The sequence below is a fragment of the Alosa alosa genome, chromosome 2 (assembly GCF_017589495.1).
Source record: "Alosa alosa isolate M-15738 ecotype Scorff River chromosome 2, AALO_Geno_1.1, whole genome shotgun sequence".
Lineage (NCBI taxonomy): Eukaryota > Metazoa > Chordata > Actinopteri > Clupeiformes > Clupeidae > Alosa > Alosa alosa.
The window spans coordinates 37,555,296-37,573,907 of NC_063190.1; the positions used below are offsets into that span (position 1 = coordinate 37,555,296).

Consider the following 18,612-nt stretch of genomic DNA (forward strand, 5'->3'; position numbering starts at 1 on the left):
ATGTACAATGGGTACGATGGAGTGAGCAGGAAGAGTGAGAAGAGAAAAAACAGACAAAAAAACAGTCTACATGTGGGGATATTGTCATGTCAGGCCTGGATACGTCATTCCAGAAGATATTTTTCCCAGTGCCTTGGACTAGGACATTGCATGTGATGTAGACAGAATTTTGAGAGAGATGACCCGATGTAGACTGATTTGTTTTGTCTCAGTGAAATGCTATTTTGTGTTTTGACTTGGAAAAACACACTTGTGTTTGTTTTGATGTGTGTAAATAAACACTAATACTTGAAGTTGGGATCCCTGTATGTTTACAGAACTATGACAAAAGTCAAAGTCAAAGTCTGCTTTTATTGTCAATTTCTTCACAGGTGCCTTGCTCAAGGGCACTTCAGCCACGGCCCACTGGTCGGGGCTTGAACCGGCAACCCTCCGGTTACAAGTCCAGAGTGCTAACCAGTGGGCCACGGCTGCCCAAAGCTGTGGACAGATATCAGTCAAATGACTGCCAACAAGAGCAAACAACTAAAAAGAAAATGTACTGTTCAAACCTCCAAATCTCATTTATTCAATGATACAGTTCAATCCATGCTTACTCATTTATTCAATGGTACTATAATTTCTGAAAGATTTTTATTATCATAACTTTACTACCGATAATTTGATTATTTTGAGACCAAAATGCATGCCATTTGGCATACTGTACTATCAATTCTAAGACTGCCATGTTTGTTTTAGCATGATGGAGAAGACTTGCACACTAGAAACACACATGAGTCTAGATGATTGGCAGAGTTAATGGTCAGTATTTGTGCTACATGGCGGAGTTATTGGTCAGTATTTGTGCTACATGGCGGAGTTATTGGTCAGTATTTGTGCTGCATGGCCTCCCTGTGCCTTCACCACTCCTGCACCGTTTTGTCCCACACCAGCTGTCCGTGGGGTGCGGTGGCTCCTGGGGGAAGCATGGCCAGGTAGACGGGCGTCTCGGCCCCCTCCTCGGGGCTCTTGGGGGCCTTGGGGCCGGCCATGTCTGTGCGCACCCAGCCAGGACAGCAGGCGTTCAGCAGGATCCCATCAGCCGCCCGCGTCTGGGCCAGAACACGCGCCTGGATACGGGACAGCACCGTTACGCCAACCTGCAGAGGACAACGCAGTAGCGGTTAGATAGACCAACAGAACCGTTACGCCAACCTGCAGAGGACAACACAGTAGCGGTTAGATAGTCGGGCCTGGATCTGGAACAGAACCGTTACACAAGTCTGCATAGGCGGAGTTTCAAGTCAAGTTTGGTGTTACGTTAGTGGTTCCATAGGCGGAGTTTGGCGTTACCTTAGTGGTCTTTTAGGCAGAGTTTGGCATTACCTTAGTGGTCTTATAGGCGGAGTTTGGCGTAACCTGCGGAGTTTGCCGTAACCTTAGTGGTTCCATAGGCAGTGTTCGGCATTACCTTAGTGGTTCCATAGGCGGAGTTTGGCGTAACCTTAGTGGTTCCATATTGTGGTTCCATAGGGAGTTGTATGGTCCCTTTGGTGTTGAGTGAATGAAACTTAATCTACGCATGAACTGAATGTCAATAATCCATACCGGTAAATTCTTTTCTTTGTTTATTCCAAATAGGTGCAGCAAATTGTACGATACCATATACAAAGACATGGGTAGGCACTGCACGGTAGAAAAACTGTATGCCTCTCCACTTAACTAACAAGCACCAGGTGAACAGAAGGGGCGTGTTTTTATACTAAATTACAAAGAGCGCCCTCTACTGGCATGTAACAAAAAATAGACGACATAATGCTAACCCAAAATATACATCATACAAAATACAGCTACTTGGCCCATACATTTCTTCTTGGAACATGCCAGGGGGTAATGATGGTTTTGACCTTAGCAGCAGTAGATGATTTGGAGTTAGTGCCTCTACGTCATTTGGATCGTTGGAAGGGGTGGTGATGGGACAACTGTTAAGTATTGCTTCGGCCTCACACAGGAAGGTTTGAAGGCCCTCTTCATCCAAACTTTGGGTTCTTAGGGTGGCATTGAGGATCTTCCTTATGGATCTGATAAGTCGTTCCCACACTCCACCTTGATGTGATGCCAAAGGAGGGTTGAAGTGCCACTGGATTCCTCTTTGTAGCAAGATGTGTTCTATTTTTGCCGTGTTCCAGTCTTGCATTGCCTTCTTCAGCTCGCGCCACAAAGTTGGTTCCATTATCACTGCGCATCTCCAGCACTTGCCCCCTTCTCGCTATGAACCGGCGTAGGGCATTTATGAATGAGTCTGTGTCCAAGGAAGCAGCTACTTCTAGGTGCACAGCCCGTATAGCCAAACAGGTGAAGAGGACACCATACCTTTTCACAGTTGATCTTTCACGCTTGACGTCAAAAGGACCAAAGTAGTCCACTCCAGTTCTTGTAAACGGAGGCTCATCTGGGACAAGGCGATCTCTTGGCAAGTTGGCCATCTGCTGCTGGCCTACGGCACCATGAAGACGTCGACACACCACACACTTCAACAGGACTTTTCTGATGGCTGAGTGAGATTTGGGAACCCAATATCTCTGGCGTTGGTGGGACAATACGTGGTTGCGCCCGCTATGGCCAATCTCCTTGTGAATAGCTTCGATGATAAGCTCAGTCACCCTTAAGTCTTTGGTGAGGATGGTGGGATGTTTACCTTCTTCTGGCATGGCTGCACGGCTCAGTCTTCCCCCAACTTTAAGAATGCCATCTTGCAGGAATGGATTTAGTTTAAAGATGTGACTCGTTTTCTTAATGTCCTTTCCCTTTTGTAGAGCTCTGATTTCGTCCATACGACCATGTGCTTCTTTAATCCACCCATCGACATGCTCAATAAAGTCACAACACACAGTCTCTTTAGGCTCAAACCAGTTCTGTTGGTCATGCCGCAGGTTTTCTTCCAGATCCATGCATGTGAAGTGCTCCTTAACTGCATTATTGGCCTCTAGGAAGTCCTCAAAACACGGAGTAAATCCCGCCAGCTTAGTTTTAACTATTTCCAGATTGCCGTCATCTTCCATAAGAAGCACTAGCTCGTTCTTTCTAAGAGTAAGTTGGCCTAATTGACCTCTTCTGCTGTTCTTCCTCCAACCACTTGACTGTAGGTTTTTCGGTTCTTTTCTCCCGTGTGTACTCGCTGCTGTTTTCGTCCATAGCGGCTCTGACTAGAGGGTTCACTTGGTTCAGAAAGCGGACCTTACACGCTATATTCGACGAACAAACCCCGACAAATTCCCCACATCAACGTTAGCGCTGTAGGCTAATGTTAAATCAAGCGTTGTCACAGTGGGAGATCTTGCTTGTCCAGACACATGCGCGGCTTAGGCTACTCACAGTCAATATGGTGCACACAGCTCAAAGGCCTTACTTCCAACGGTGGTGCGTAGAATCCACGAGGGTAGTTTTTCTACTAATGTATGGTCCCTTTGGTGTTGAGTGAATGAAACTTAATCTACGCGTGAACTGAAAGTCAATAATCTATACCGGTAAATTCTTTTCTTTGTTTATTCCAAATAGGTGCAGCAAATTGTACGATAGCACATACAAAGACATGGGTAGGCACTGCACGGTAGAAAAACTGTATGCCTCTCCACTCAACTAACAAGCACCAGGTGAACAGAAGGGGCGTGTTTTTATACTAAATTACAAAGAGCGCCCTCTACTGGCATGTAACAAAAAACAGACGACATAATGCTAACCCAAAATATACATAATACAAAATACAGCTACTTGGCCCATACAGGAGTGTTCGGCATTGCCTTAGTGGTGCCACAGATCCCATAGTTGGTGTTACCTTACTGGTTCCATAGGCAGTGTATAGCGTTACCTTAGTGATCCCGGTGTTACCTTACTGGTTCTATAGGCAGTGTACAGCATTACCTTAGTGATCCCATAGGTGGAGTTTGGCGTTACCTTAGTGATCCCATAGGCTTTATTCAGTGTTACCTTAGTGATCCCATAGGCTTTATTCAGTGTTACCTTAGTGATCCCATAGGCTTTATTCAGTGTTACCTTACTGGTCCCATAGGTGGTGTATAGTGTTACCTTAGTGATCCCATAGGCAGTGTATAGTGTTACCTTAGTGATCCCATAGGCGGTGTTTGGCGTTACCTTAGTGGCCCCATAGGCAGTGTTTGGCCATCCTTTGGCCTCATGGTTTCCATTCTGAGCTGCCACCACAAACTCTCCCATAAGTCCACACAGCTCCTCCTCTGAGATATCTGCACTGCGGAACCTGAAATGTGGTCACTACAGTTACAAACAAATATAGGAATGTGGTCACTACGGTTACAAACAAATATAGGAATGTGGTTTTCCCATTTTACAATAAACACAGGACAGAAAAAGAGTTCAACATGTATCATATTAACACAAACACCATTAACAGTAACATTTCCATCCATCAATCTCACAGCCTATTGGCTCCTGTAAAAATGGTGACTGTTTCCCAGCGTACTTTGCCTGTAACTCTGGGCTGCACTTGTCCAGAGCGCGCTTGCTGACGAAGCTGGAGATGTTGACCACTCGTGCGTTGGGCCGGAGCAGCGGCAGCAGGGCCTTGCTCGCCCACAGGGTGCCCCAGAAGTTGGTGCGCATGGTGACCTCCGCCTGCTCTCCGAACGGCTCCGTGGCATCCGCTTCACAGAGGGATCAACACACCAATTCAGATCAAATCTCGGAAGTCAGAAAACACACTCATTCAGATCAATAGAACTCAGAAAACACACCCATTCAGATCAATAGAAATGTGTATGAAATCGTACATCAGGCTCCTGGGCATGAAATCGCACATCAGGCTCCTAGGCTTCCTAAACACAAGGCCAGTCCAACAGTGCCAATGTTGTTCACTCCTTCATTCTCTTGCATACTGCGTACATCAGCAGTCACCAGTGCTCATTCCCTTGCATACTGCGTACATCAGCAGTCACCAGGGCTCAGTCTTCTGTGTATGCAGTATGGACTTCCCTCTGCTCCAAGCAGGAGCAATTACACTCAGACTAGTTACAATTATCTTTGAGTAGCTGAATCAAGTGAATTCAGTGGCCTTGGTCAGTTCAGTCATGTATGCAGACCAAATAGAGAAATATGGAAATAGCAGTAGACAGCTCTGACATGATAACATAGCAGGAGACAGCGCTAACATGATGACATAGCAGGAGACAGCTCTGACATGATGACATAATGATGACATAGCAGGAGACAGCTCTGATATGATGACATAGACAGCTCTGACATGATGACATAGCAGGAGACAGCTCTGACATGATGACATAGCAGGAGACAGCGCTGACATGATGACATCATGATGACATAGCAGGAGACAGCTCTGACACGATGACCTAATGATGACATAGCAGGAGACAGCTCTGACATGATGACATCATGATGACATAGCAGGAGACAGCTCTGACACGATGACATAATGATGACATAGCAGGAGACAGCTCTGACATGATGACATAGCAGGAGACAGCTCTGACATGATGACATATGTTTTGATGAAACAACCAGTTTGAAGGGTCCACACAGCAAAGTAACAATCCATGCCATCAAAGGTCCATCCAAGGTTAGTTTAAAACTGGAGTTACAAGGCGTAGGGTGTGATGGGTGTCAGTCCAGGAATGCACGTGTCCACTATGTCACATGCCTTTTGGCGAAAACCCAAAAAATAGCAATATTCAGACCTGAATATCTCCGACGAGAATAAGTACGTATAAGTATATATACTGTTTTGATCCCGTGAGGGAAATTTGGTCTCTGCATTTATCCCAATCTGTGAATTAGTAAAACACATTCAGCACACAGTGAACACAGAGTGAGGTGAAGCACACACTAATCCCGGTGCAGTGAGCTGCCTGCAACAACAGCGGTGCTTAGGGAGCAGTGAGGGGTTAGGTGCCTTGCTCAAGGGCACTTTAGCCGTGCCTACTGGTCAGGGTTCAAACCGGCAACCCTCCGGTTACAAGTCCGAAGCGCTAACCAGCAGGCCACGGCTGCCCCTAAATAGCAATATTCAGTCCTGCATATCTCCGATGAGAATAGCAATATGAGGAAGCTCTTTTTTTCAAAATTCTTTCTGCTTCAATGATTGCCCTGAGATATGTTGGAGATAACACATTTGCAAAAATTGGACCTACGGGTATACTGGTGTATGTCACCCGATGATGTCACTTTGAGCTACCTTAAGGAATATATTGCATTCAGGAAATGTACTCTAGCTTGCATTTGATCAGTAGACATGATTGATGATAATATATCTCAATTTGTCCACCATAAATGACCTAAACATTATTTTTCAACCAATCATTGAAGTAGATATGTATTTGACTGATCACTGGCTGGATCACACTATTTAGGTGGTTACAGCAACAAAAATAATAAAAAGGCCGAGCATTTTTCTTTTGATTTATAAGTCTACAGATCAAATGGAGAACATTTTCCTCAAATGGAGAACACATCAATCCCATGGTATTTTTCTTTCATGTGCAAAGAGAATTTTGAAAAAAGGAGGTTCCTCATCGGAGATATTCAGGTCTGAATATTGCTATTTTTGGGTTTTCGCCAAAAGGCATGTGACATAGTGGACACGTGCAGTACTGGACTGACACCCGTCACACCCTACGCCTTGTAACTCCAGTTTTAAACTAACCTTGGATCAGGGGCGGAGCCAGACATTTGAAACATTGGGGGGCTTAGCCCAGTGTCACAAACAGAAAGGCTAGGGGGGTCCGGGGGCATGCACCACCGGCAGGACATTTTGAAAAATAACCCCTTAAATAATGACTTCAAAATCTCGCCGGTAGCCACGTTACTTCTCCGTTTCATATTGGCTACTAGCCTACAATAAATTAATTGAACGAACTCAACTGACAACAGGTAAATCTACTGATTCGGTCATTGAGACTCTATAAATACAGTACAACAAACGTTCTGTCTTTCTGAAGTTTATTTTTGTATTCCGGGGTACAGTAGCCGAATTGCCTAATGTCTTGACAATAGTTTTTCTTACCGCTTGCTGTTTAAACTGACTGCGCCGCTCTGAACTTTCCTGCCAGGTTTATGACGTAAACCGCTACATCTCGGCTCTGGCATTGCCTAAACTCATCGTGTGGGAAATCAGATTATCTGTCAATATTGGGCTTTGAAAATAAGGGATATTTGTTCAGTAATAGTAGCCTACATAGAGAAACCGATGGGAAGTTAAATTAGAAATTAGAATAGTTGGAAATTGAAAACACATACAAAAAAAAAAAAAGATTCGGGGCTTGAGCCCCCGAAGCCACCCCCTCGCTCCGCCAATGCCTTGGATGGACCTTTGATAGCATTGATTGTTACTTTGCTGTGTTTAAATCCGACAGCAGGAGGGACGTCAACATGTTATGCAATTTTGGGCATTTTTTTTAGTTTGTTTGGCCTAAAACAAGGAGGGGGTCCTAACCCCCACTGTGTTGTTTCAAATGTTGTACAATTTTGGCTTTTTGAGTTTTTAGGTAGACCCTTCAAACTGGCCGAGTCTCATCAAAATTGCTGACGTATGTATCATCCCCGCCTGGTCCGCTCATCACTCTTAAATGTTATTCTACTGCTCTAATAAACTTTGGATAAACGCGTCTGCCAAATAAATAAATGTAAAAGTCAATGTAATGTAGGATCAGTCACACCGAAACCATACCATGCAGTTACGTTCATATTACGCACTCATATTTTAATTACTCATTGGGACAAACCTTTGAATGCAATCCCAGCATTGTTGATCAAGACATCCAAACCGCCGTAATTCTTATCTAGGAATTTCCGGAGTCCTTCGGCACTAGTTTGGTCGCAGATATCAAGACGGTGAAAGAGCACTTTGTTGAATCCCTCGGACTTCAGTTTTTGCAACGTCTCCTGTCCGAGTTTCTCGTTACGCGCAGTGAGTATGATATCTCCAGCATAGCCAGCTTTGCACAACCCCTGCACGATTGCGAGTCCAATACCCTTGTTCGCGCCGGTGACAACAGCAACTTGTTTAGCCATTTCGTTCGAAGGCTGAAAACCCCAGCGTATGTGCGTGGAAGTATGATGGATGGTGTACTGTAGAAAAGCGCAGGTTCACTTATATAACGCGCCTACCGGTGTTACCAGATATACGGTTTCTGAGATTCTGAGTTTCCATGGGTGGAGTCGGGTGGAGTTTAGCGTGAATATTTATAAACGGAGGTTGACGTGCGCGCGCGCCTAGAGAGCATTCATGAAGCGTGACTCAAATGGAACTGAAAATGTTGGTAAAGAAGCTAGAAGACTACAGCAATTTTAAATCGTTTTTAAATGTTGATATGGGATATTGTGGAAAAACGTGACAATTTCGACGACCACTGGTGGTCGAGTAAGTGTACGATTAGGCAATTTGGCGTCTATGTTTTGATCTTGTGTAGCTTTGACAGGCTAGCCTACAGCCTATCAAATTGTCATTACTTTCATTTAGCCCTGTTTAAATGGGCTATTTAGCACTTAAGGTTGTAATGTCAGTGGGACATCATGGTAGATGTCTTGAAAGTGTTAGTACATAATCTGTTTTTGTGTGTGATGTCCAATGAGTTTCGAGGTTTGGCCATGCATGCTTGCCTACACGAACATGTTAGCCTAGTTTGACAAATTTACTTGTGCTGCATTACAATGCCCAGCTAGCTACCTCTGTTGCCAAAAATGCTTTATTGGACATTCTGATATCTTGGAGTCTTGTGAAATAATAAAACTTGTTTTATACAATCATGTTGTTATTGTACCATTAGGGAAGCAGGGCATTAATATGGGCCATGCACTTACAGTATATTGGTTATGTTTATCCATAAAGGTCATAACTGCATTAAGTCAATATGCTTTATTACCTTACAAGTACTGTCTAGCTTTACATGGATGATGCCTTCTGTAAGAGAAGTCCTTCAGATACAGTACACAAGATGAATGGGTTATGGTGTGGTGAATGGGTATGAATGGCTAATGGTTACAAATTAAGTAGTACTTAATGAACCTATGTGCTCAATGAGGATGATGGGGGCTATAAGGTAAAGTTCATCAGTCATCAGATTGAGGGGAATGACTACATATGGGCTGATTATAACAGGTAGTAATCTGGCCCTTCAAACCCCAAATTAGTCATGTGATGCATAAAGGACCCCAGAGGAGTTTTTACCTTAAAATAACGTTTCCAAAATCATTTTGAAAGCCCATGAACTCTTAGTTAATGGCATTTTGAGCAGGTCTTATCGCTTTGAAAGTTTACTGTTCAGGTAGGAACAGAGAAACACACCACTCCACTCGTGTATTTGATGCCAGACAGGCTCATATCTTGCTGTTCTATATGCATGCCCATTGATTTACATTTTCGACCAAATCTGCTGTTATGTTCTATTCCCTAAGAATATTAGGCTAACTTGGCCAGACTCCCTCTTACTATGTAAAATTAAAATTGAAAAGAATAAACTGCTCTACAATAGATAGACAGGGCACCCCATTTCTGTCCTTTGAAGGCTGATTACCCAAACTTTATTTTGTATATCCTTATCCTTGCACACAATACTCTGTGGGTTTTTTGGTATGGTAATATATATATTTTACAACTTTGGCTTGACATCAGTATTGCTTAACTCAATGTTTTTGTCTTGAAGATAAAATGTGATTGCTGCCAGGGCTGGCAGGCCTACCACTGAATGTGTAAACTGGCCTGACACTGAAGGACAGTTTATATGCCCTGGTTGTAAATAACTAATACAATAAATTGTTTTCACAACTTTTTGTGTGTTTAGTTATGTGTAGTAATTCCTATATTATGTCTCAGAATAACATATCACATGTGCATGCGAGCAATGACAGGATGCCATTTGTTCAGAGTTAGGACACACACAGGCATGTATAACATGCTATTTATTGCACAGACATTTGTGTTGTAGGCTATACAGTGGGTCAATTTGATGTAGGCTATGTTGCTGCCTGGGCTAACATGTCACTACAGATGCACAGAGCCTAGGCTACAATCAAAACGATAAAAAAAACATAATAGCCTAGCTAGGCTAAGACTACCATGAAGGCCTACTGTGTAAAAATCGCCAATATCCTTAATGGTAAGCGACCCACTGAATCTGACACAAAGTTTTGTTTGACTGGCTGCGACACAAGATAACAACATTGACGCCAAATTGCATCTAAACTCGAACACAACATAGTCATACTTTCCATTAATAACACATGACAACATCCAAAAACGTGTTAAAAGGCCGTGGTCTTCTACTTTCTTTGACAACATTTTCAGTTCCATTTCATTCACGCTTCAGCAATGGGCGTCTAGGCACTCGCGCACGACATCCTCCGTTCATAAATATTCACGCTAAACTCCGCCCTGGAAACTCAGAATCTCAGAAACCGTATATCTGGTAACACCGGCTACTCCACACACGCGCACATAGTGTCGTGGAAAAACCGGTCCACTTCCGAATCCACTGAACAATTTATCACTTAACTACTTACTAATTAGCACTCAATTAGGAACAAAGTGTCCGAAGGAGACAATGCAGACAGGAGATCTCTGAAGACTGTTGATCTTTATTCACCGTATTGCAGTGATAGTCCAGCCTAAACGATGTCCAGACCAGGTGTCAAGCAATAGGGTGATGTGAGATGTCATCAGCTGACGCCCCCGATGAGATCTGACTAACAGGTGGCTGCGACCTATCTTTTATACTCCTTAACCTTGGGGTTGGGCCCTCTCGCCACCCTCGAAAGACACCTGTTGGCCTATCATCAAGGTTACAACTATTGTCTCATCATGCATAAATTATATGCAAAACTGTCTCCTTCTGGGTTTTTTCCCAGATTCTGTTTTTTTCCAGTTGTAACAGGGCTTCTTATCTTGCCACCTGTTACTTGGCCTTGCCGTTACCACCATTACATCATCCTCTCACTCTCGACCATCTAGTTCACTGTGAACTCCTTCACCTCGACCATCTAGCCAGGTGTCACTGTGAACTCCTTCACCCCCTCGACCATCCAGCCAGGTGTCACTGTGAACTCCCTCACCCCACTCCTTGACTGCTGGTCTGGTCTGTTTAAGATGTGTACAGGCCTTGAAGTCTCATAATAATTGCAGTAATATCAAAGTTTATAAAAACCATACATGCATCCGTTAAGTCATAGAAATCCACCACAATAGCCCTACACATGCCTTCATAAAACAAAACAAAAAGTGCACAGTCATACTGACAACTCTACAGTTGATGAAAAGATTAAACATAGGCGTGGGCGGTGGTAAGAGCTGGTACAGTAGCATAGAAGATATCCTTGCAATGCATACCTTTGGATAAACACGTCTGCCAAATGAATAAATGCAATGTAATGGAGGATCAGTCACACCGAAACCATACATCATGGACTTTTCAAAAGACTGAGGTCTGAGGCAAACGTCTTTGCTGCTACAAGACCAGATATAGTCCAGTCATTTTAAGCCAAAATAGGGGTCAACGTTGAACAAATTGCAACAGAAGAAAACTTAACTGATTTTGTATCCCCAGTATGTCCTGAGTAAGGAAAAGAAAGCCCCGAAGAATCCCAATAGGGGAAAGTTTAGAAAAAGAGCCAAATATACCCTATTCATGCGCCTATACAGTATTTTTCTCACGCAAATAGGCGAAAAAATAACCTTCACATACTGTATCACCATGAAAGTTACTGAGTTAATTACTTACATCAAGATAAACAAAAAATGTATTATACATTTTTTGAAATTGTTTGTTAACATGGGCAAACAGGGCATAATGTAATTATGTATAATGTATAGTGACCCAAAACTACAGTAATTGCAACATTTGACAAACAAATTGTCCAAGACATGGAGGAAGATAATACATGTCTTAACTGGTATTAGGCTATATCTCATCTAAAGGGTATATGCTAAACTATATAGTTTATGGTGTTTAATTTGTTTTCCCTGGACAGTATAGGCCAAATTGTATCCACTTTACACTAGATTCGCCTTTACAGAATAGAGGGCAATGTATTGTGCATGGCATGGAGGAAGATGGGAAATGTCTTAAATGCTGTTATATCTCCTCCAGAGGGTATACGCTTTCAGAAAATATATAGTTTAGGGTGTTTAATTTGTTTTCCTTAATAGTGCAGGCCACTGTTCACTTGATTCGCCTATACAGAATAGAGGAGTATGTGTTATGCATGGTATGGAGGAAGATGGGACATAAGTTGATTGATGCAAAATTTCATGTACAGTGCATATGCTTTTAGAATATGTATAGTTTTGACTGTTCTATGACTTTGGTAAAACCATGACCCATGCATAGTCAAGCATTGTTAATTATTAATCTTAAACTATATTTATTAGTATAGCATGCACCTTTTTGCCAGATGTCACAACAATAGAAGCACTTTTTTGGAGGCTAACTGCAGTTATCCCATCTGCACCCTTCTGTCGAATTTGGACATTATCATGTCCATCTTCAACTTTGCCTTCACAATTTTCCTGCATTCACTAACATAAACATACTGTGCTATCTGATTATTGTTTTAGACAAAATTGTGCAAAGTAAAGGGGCATCATACAGGCCCCTCTGATTGGACAGACAGTATATCAGTCAACCCCTGGGCAAGAGATCAATTACTATAAGTCTTGGAAAATGATGGACTGATACTTTAATGTGATATACTGTATGTTTCAGTGACCTCTAAATCAGATTAAACACCAAAACCACTTACCTAGGCTGAATAATGCTCAACTATGTGTTTGTACAGCTTGAACATTGTTGAACACTGGCTCTATTTAAAGAGTCAACAACTATTTCCATTGATTCAAAGAGCCAAAATGTAAAAATAGACACCAATTTTGCAACAAACCAGTCTGAAATAAGCCAAAAATTCACTCTGAAAATAAAAGAATGTTCCTCAACAATGCAAGATTCCAAAATTCCATGTTAAGTTAGATGGGGTCAGATATTCTTTACAATGTGTATTCTACAACATTCTAATTACAGTTTTGTCAGTATTTGCTTGAAGAATAATGCATAAAACAACCCTCATTTTAACATATTTCCGCCAACTGGATTTTCATGGTTATTTACTATGGTGTTTAGATCACTAATTAAAATATAAAAATGTGAAAATAAATTATGTTGCAATTAGTTTTGGGTCAGACCTTACTTTGCCTGGACTATTAGCTCCGTTGTGGTATTTACAAGCTATACGTAATTACATTATGCCCTGTTTGCCCATGTTAACAAACAATTTCAAAAAACTCCTAATACATTTTTTGTTTGTCTTGATGTAAGTAATCAACTCAGTGATTTTCATGGTGATATGTGAAGGTTAAATTTTTCCCCTATTTGCGTGAGAAAAATACTGTATAGGCGCATGAATAGGGTATATTTGGCTCTTTTTCTAAACTTTCCCCTATTGGGATTCTTCGGGACTTTTTTTCCCTTACTGAGGACATATTGAGGATACAAAATCAGTTATGTTTTCTTCTGTTGCAATTTGTTCAACCTTTTTTCATAAAATGACTGGACTACTTGAGAAATCAAAGAACATGATTCTCACAGCCCTTTTCCCCTTGTCCAGGTGAGAATGTGTCCTCCTGTGTGTCGTGATAAGGCATCGTCCATGCTCACTTTCTCCTGGTATGCAAACTGTAGCGGGTTATCAAACCACTTGCCCATATGCTACACAACCACCAAACATCCTTGAATGTGTCAAGTGTTATGGAGAGCTCTTTAGAATGTGAACTCACCAGTCATCCTTGTTTTCCAGGGGTGAGGTGTGGACCGTAATGGCTTCCATCGCCAGTTCATAACCTCCTCAGATGTTGTGGGACACAGCCAGGCTTCTCTACAAAACATCTGGGTGGTGTGAATGCAAACTCTTGAATTTCCCCTGGGGATCAATAAAGTATCTATCTCTATCTAAACTCCACTTTATTCAGATCAAACGGTGATCAAATGGGCATCATCTGGGTGGTGTGAATGCAAACTCCACTTTATTCAGATCTAAGGGACCGTTCGTTATTTATAAACGGGATCACCGGAGGGATTTTGAGTGCTTCGATCAAGAGTTGCATGACCCTCCCCTGCCTGCGCTATAATTTTCAACGACCCTCCAGCAGCATTTTGAAAACTGACATGACCCTCCCCGGCCAATTGTTGAGGTCTTCCGCCCGCGCTCTTTACGCGCCATGAAAACACATCTACACATGCCACCGCCCTATAACCAACCTCTGCTCTCTGATCTTACACATCACACTTCACCTCTGTATGGACATCTACATATGCCACCGCCCTATAACCAACCTCTGCTCTCTGATCTTACACATCACACTTCACCTCTGTATGGACATCTACACATGCCACCGCCCTATAACCAACCTCTGCTCTCTGATCTTACACATCACACTTCACCTCTGTATGGACATCTACACATGCCACCGCCCTATAACCAACCTCTGCTCTCTGATCTTACACATCACACTTCACCTCTGTATGGACATCTACATATGCCACCGCCCTATAACCAACCTCTGCTCTCTGATCTTACACATCAGCGCTACGAGGACACATCTACACATGCCACCGCCCTATAACCAACCTCTGCTCTCTGATCTCACACATCACACTTCACCTCTGTATGGACATCTACACATGCCACCGCCCTATAACCAACCTCTGCTCTCTGATCTTACACATCACACTTCACCTCTGTATGGACATCTACACATGCCACCGCCCTATAACCAACCTCTGCTCTCTGATCTTACACATCACACTTCACCTCTGTATGGACATCTACACATGCCACCGCCTCTATAACCAACCTCTGCTCTCTGATCTTACACATCATACTTCACCTCTGTATGGACATCTACACATGCCACCGCCTCTATAACCAACCTCTGCTCTCTGATCTTACACATCACACTTCACCTCTGTATGGACATCTACATATGCCACCGCCCTATAACCAACCTCTGCTCTCTGATCTTACACATCACACTTCACCTCTGTATGGACATCTACATATGCCACCGCCCTATAACCAACCTCTGCTCTCTGCTCTCTGATCTTACACATCACACTTCACCTCTGTATGGACATCTACACATGCCACCGCCCTATAACCAACCTCTGCTCTCTGATCTTACACATCACACTTCACCAAGATGGTGGCCATTTCAGTAGATTTACTCACTAACATTGTTGTGGAAACACAATAGGCCTAGCATGGAAACTAAATGCACACTTCCTGCAACTGCATTAGCCTAACGAGAAAAGTTACTCCTCTAGTAAGTATTCACATGAAATAAAACAATAAAGCATTGAGACCATTCAACAAAGCACACTGGGTAATAACAAATTCAACACATGAACTTGTTGCTATGGACTCGTCTCTAGGCTTCCTCAGTCATTGTAAAGCTCATAGACATAATATACATAGAAGCCGCATCGACCGCTACTCCTTACTAGCGCTGACGAGATTTGGAGCCGCCATCTTGGACCGGTCATCCACTCCACTCAGTGTAATCTGTTTGGCCGGTGAGATGAGCTGTCAGCGCACTTAATTAATCATATCTCACTGAGTACCGAACAGATTCTCACGCGTTTTTTTTTGCTGCAAAGGTCATACATGTAGCTATGATACAGGACACATGATTTAGCGTATTTTAGTATTCATAGTGGGTTTAACAGTAATAGAATATTCTGATATATGATATAAAGTGACCTGATGTCCGATATCAAAACTGGGAACATAATCCATGTTTGACAGCATAGACAAAACTAGTTTGATACAAGTTTAATGAGTTAAATATAGTTCACAGTTGACAGAAAAGTTCCATCAACAGCATTATTCACAGTCCACAGAAAGGTTCCATAAACATTTAAGTGAGATCAGTGCCATTCAGACATCTGAGGGGTATTCCAAGTAGGCCCATGTGGTTTAGTGACAAACTTGGGTAAATTGACTCAGAATAAGTTGTAAACCTCCCAGTAGAAAAGCTGTATGATACAGAAAAACATGGTTGTGTGTATTTTAATATTCATAGTGGGCTTAACAGTAATAGAATATTCTGATATATGATATTTTATAAAGTGATGACATCCAATATAAAAACTGGGAACATAACTAATACGTTTGACAGCATAGACAAAAACTGGTTTGATACAAGTTTTAATGAGTTAAATTTACAGAAAAAAATCCATTAACATTTTCAGTTCAGTGCCATCAAAAATAAAGTGATGAACAGACATTGGTGTGGCATAAAGGAAATGGAGTAACTGGGTTCAATATCAACAGCATTTGTTAGACAAGTTCCATAAATATTGTAAAGTGCAAGTTTGTAGGTTTGTTTCTGATCCTTAAAAAACAGACATTGGTTTGGCATAGTAAGTGTAACAGTTCATCAATTCAAGACAAAAAGGTGACTTGTCACTTGTACAGTGTCAATGGGTTCATCAACAGCATCTGTTATTTACAGTTCACAGAAAGGTTTCAGCCCCAATGAAGAGATTAAATAAAAAGGAATTAAGAAACATTTTAGAAACTGCTAAGATCAACCCGTTCATTGCAATCAGTAAAGAATCAGGGAGTGTCTTCACAGGCTCAGTGAGACAGAGTTACCGTCATGCAGTTGGTTCTATGATTTCGACAACTGGTGCATGTCATTTTGTATGTTCCCACCTTGCTAAAATTGCTTGGGTACACTTTGGCTGAGAACAAAAGTGCTTCAGACAGCAGGTGGGCAAATAAGATGGCATAGTAAACTGGGTAAACTCCATAAAAGAGGACTGAGTCAACCAGACGATGGGGAAATGGGACACAGAGTGGCTTAATGCAGGTGATGAGGGTGGAGCTCATAAATCAAACATTCAGTCACAGTGTAGCAGATGCCCTGCAGTACTGCAATGAAGAGCTGCACCTTCCTCAGTTCCAGGGGTGTGAGGAGACCGTTCAGTTCATTCACAGTCTTCTTGAACAAGGCAGTTGTTCTGGAGAGATACAAAATAATAAATAAATGAATGAAAAGGAATTTGAGAGGCATCTTATTCTTGTTAGGGTAAATGACATGTGAATAATACAGTGTTGGGCAAGCTACTTCGAAATTTTAGTGAGCTAAACTATCAGTTACTCTGCCATGAATAAAACACTACACAAAACTACCACCCAGTCAAATGTATTAGTAGCCTAACACAAACACAGCAGTAGGCTAGTTCACTACATAGGAAGCTACTTTAAATTGTGCTAATTTCACATGACAAGAAAAGTGTAGCTTGTCTGGCTAAGCTACTTGATAAATAAAGAAGTTGAGCTATTGAAAAGTTACTTTATTCAGGAAATAGTGAGGCTACCACCAACACACTTAGGCTACAAGTAGCAGCTAGCGATTGCCCAATAGGCTAGTCTGTGCCACTTGTGTAAAATTCGCCGACCAAATCTAGTATGATTTATTTCTACAATAGCCTTCTTGTGTCAGTTGTAATCTAAGTCAGTGTTATGGAATATGACTTATCAAGTCTCAGTTCATAGCCGGGTGAACACCGAGTAAACATAGCCTAGCTAGATGGCTACGATTTTCATACAGTAATATCAAAGATCGCTCCTTCTCAGCTCTGGTAATATTCTATTCACAAAATACAACCAATAATACGGTTATGTTAAATCTTACTTGTGAAAAGTAAATCCCCCGAGTATGGTCCGCCGATTTGAGAAGGAACATGCTGCACAGTGCTGTCATCTTGTGTCTTCTGCTGCAACGCAACGAGGAGTATGACCGGTCCAAGATGGCGGCCGCATTTCTTGTTTCCAGCAGCCAATGCGGCGTCTATGTATATTATGTCTATGGTAAAGCTGCCGAAGCTGAACATTATCCAAAACTCAATTTTTTAGACGAGCGTCAATTTGGGAGTTTGCTACACTCCTTCCTTCTCAAATGGCTTTTAAAGGCCGTTTGCACAATTTCACAAATACTCACAGGGACCGAAGAATAACTAACCAAAATGCCAACTTTTTCCGGGTTTATCATTTTAACGTTTCCCCGCTGTCTTGCCGTTTTAATATTTTCCCGTAGAATATCGGGATATGTTAACCTAGGCCTATTTAAGTTAACAACGTGGTTGTCGTGAGAGCACGATTCATTAGCGCTTGCAGTGTTCGGCCGTAGGCTATGCCGTGCGCACCTGCCAGGCTACTCAGCTAGACAAAGAATTCCCCCTGTATATTCACTCCAAGTTGGCCTACCATAACTTACCAACTACACTGTAGACCATAAACTGGCTATTTATATGACCAAATGTATTTGTTCAAATTTATGAAGCAGAATTACGCACTGCTATGACACATTTTTGTTGGCAGGAGAGAGAATGACAGCGATTAACAAATTGCACTTGTTGCTGGTTACCAATAAATACTATATATTTTTTTTTGCAAACAACAAAAACAGAAAGGATGGAGACAGCAAAGCTAGAGATGGGCAGGAACGAGGTCAATTAGGAGCTGGATGCGTGGATTAATGAAGCACAAGTGTGCTTTATGTCAAGCATGCACACTGTTTAAAGTTAGGCTACACGG

General features: G+C 42.2%; 1 protein-coding gene across 1 annotated transcript; it reads right to left on the reverse strand.

The window, feature by feature from the left end:
* Positions 1–539: 539 nt before the first annotated feature.
* On the reverse strand, positions 540–8,276 carry cbr1l (carbonyl reductase 1-like). Its single transcript, XM_048237054.1, has 4 exons — positions 7,749–8,276; positions 4,478–4,658; positions 4,132–4,255; positions 540–1,139 (listed from the first exon to the last, which is right to left on the reverse strand). The coding sequence occupies exons 1-4, from the start codon at positions 8,035–8,037 to the stop codon at positions 900–902; spliced, it is 834 nt and encodes a 277-aa protein (XP_048093011.1). The 5' UTR covers positions 8,038–8,276; the 3' UTR covers positions 540–899.
* Positions 8,277–18,612: the final 10,336 nt, after the last annotated feature.

What these genes read in the sequence shown, in the direction of transcription:
- cbr1l (XM_048237054.1), bottom strand. Translation starts at nt 8,037, where the DNA reads ATGGCTAAACAAGTTGCTGTTGTCACCGGCGCGAACAAGGGTATTGGA. An exon ending in AGCCCAGAGTTACAGGCAAA is followed by an intron (nt 4,256 to 4,477) that starts GTACGCTGGGAA and finishes ACCACATTTCAG; the next exon opens with GTTCCGCAGTGCAGATATCT. An exon ending in CTGCCTATGGGGCCACTAAG is followed by an intron (nt 1,140 to 4,131) that starts GTAACGCCAAAC and finishes TGTCCTCTGCAG; the next exon opens with GTTGGCGTAACGGTGCTGTC.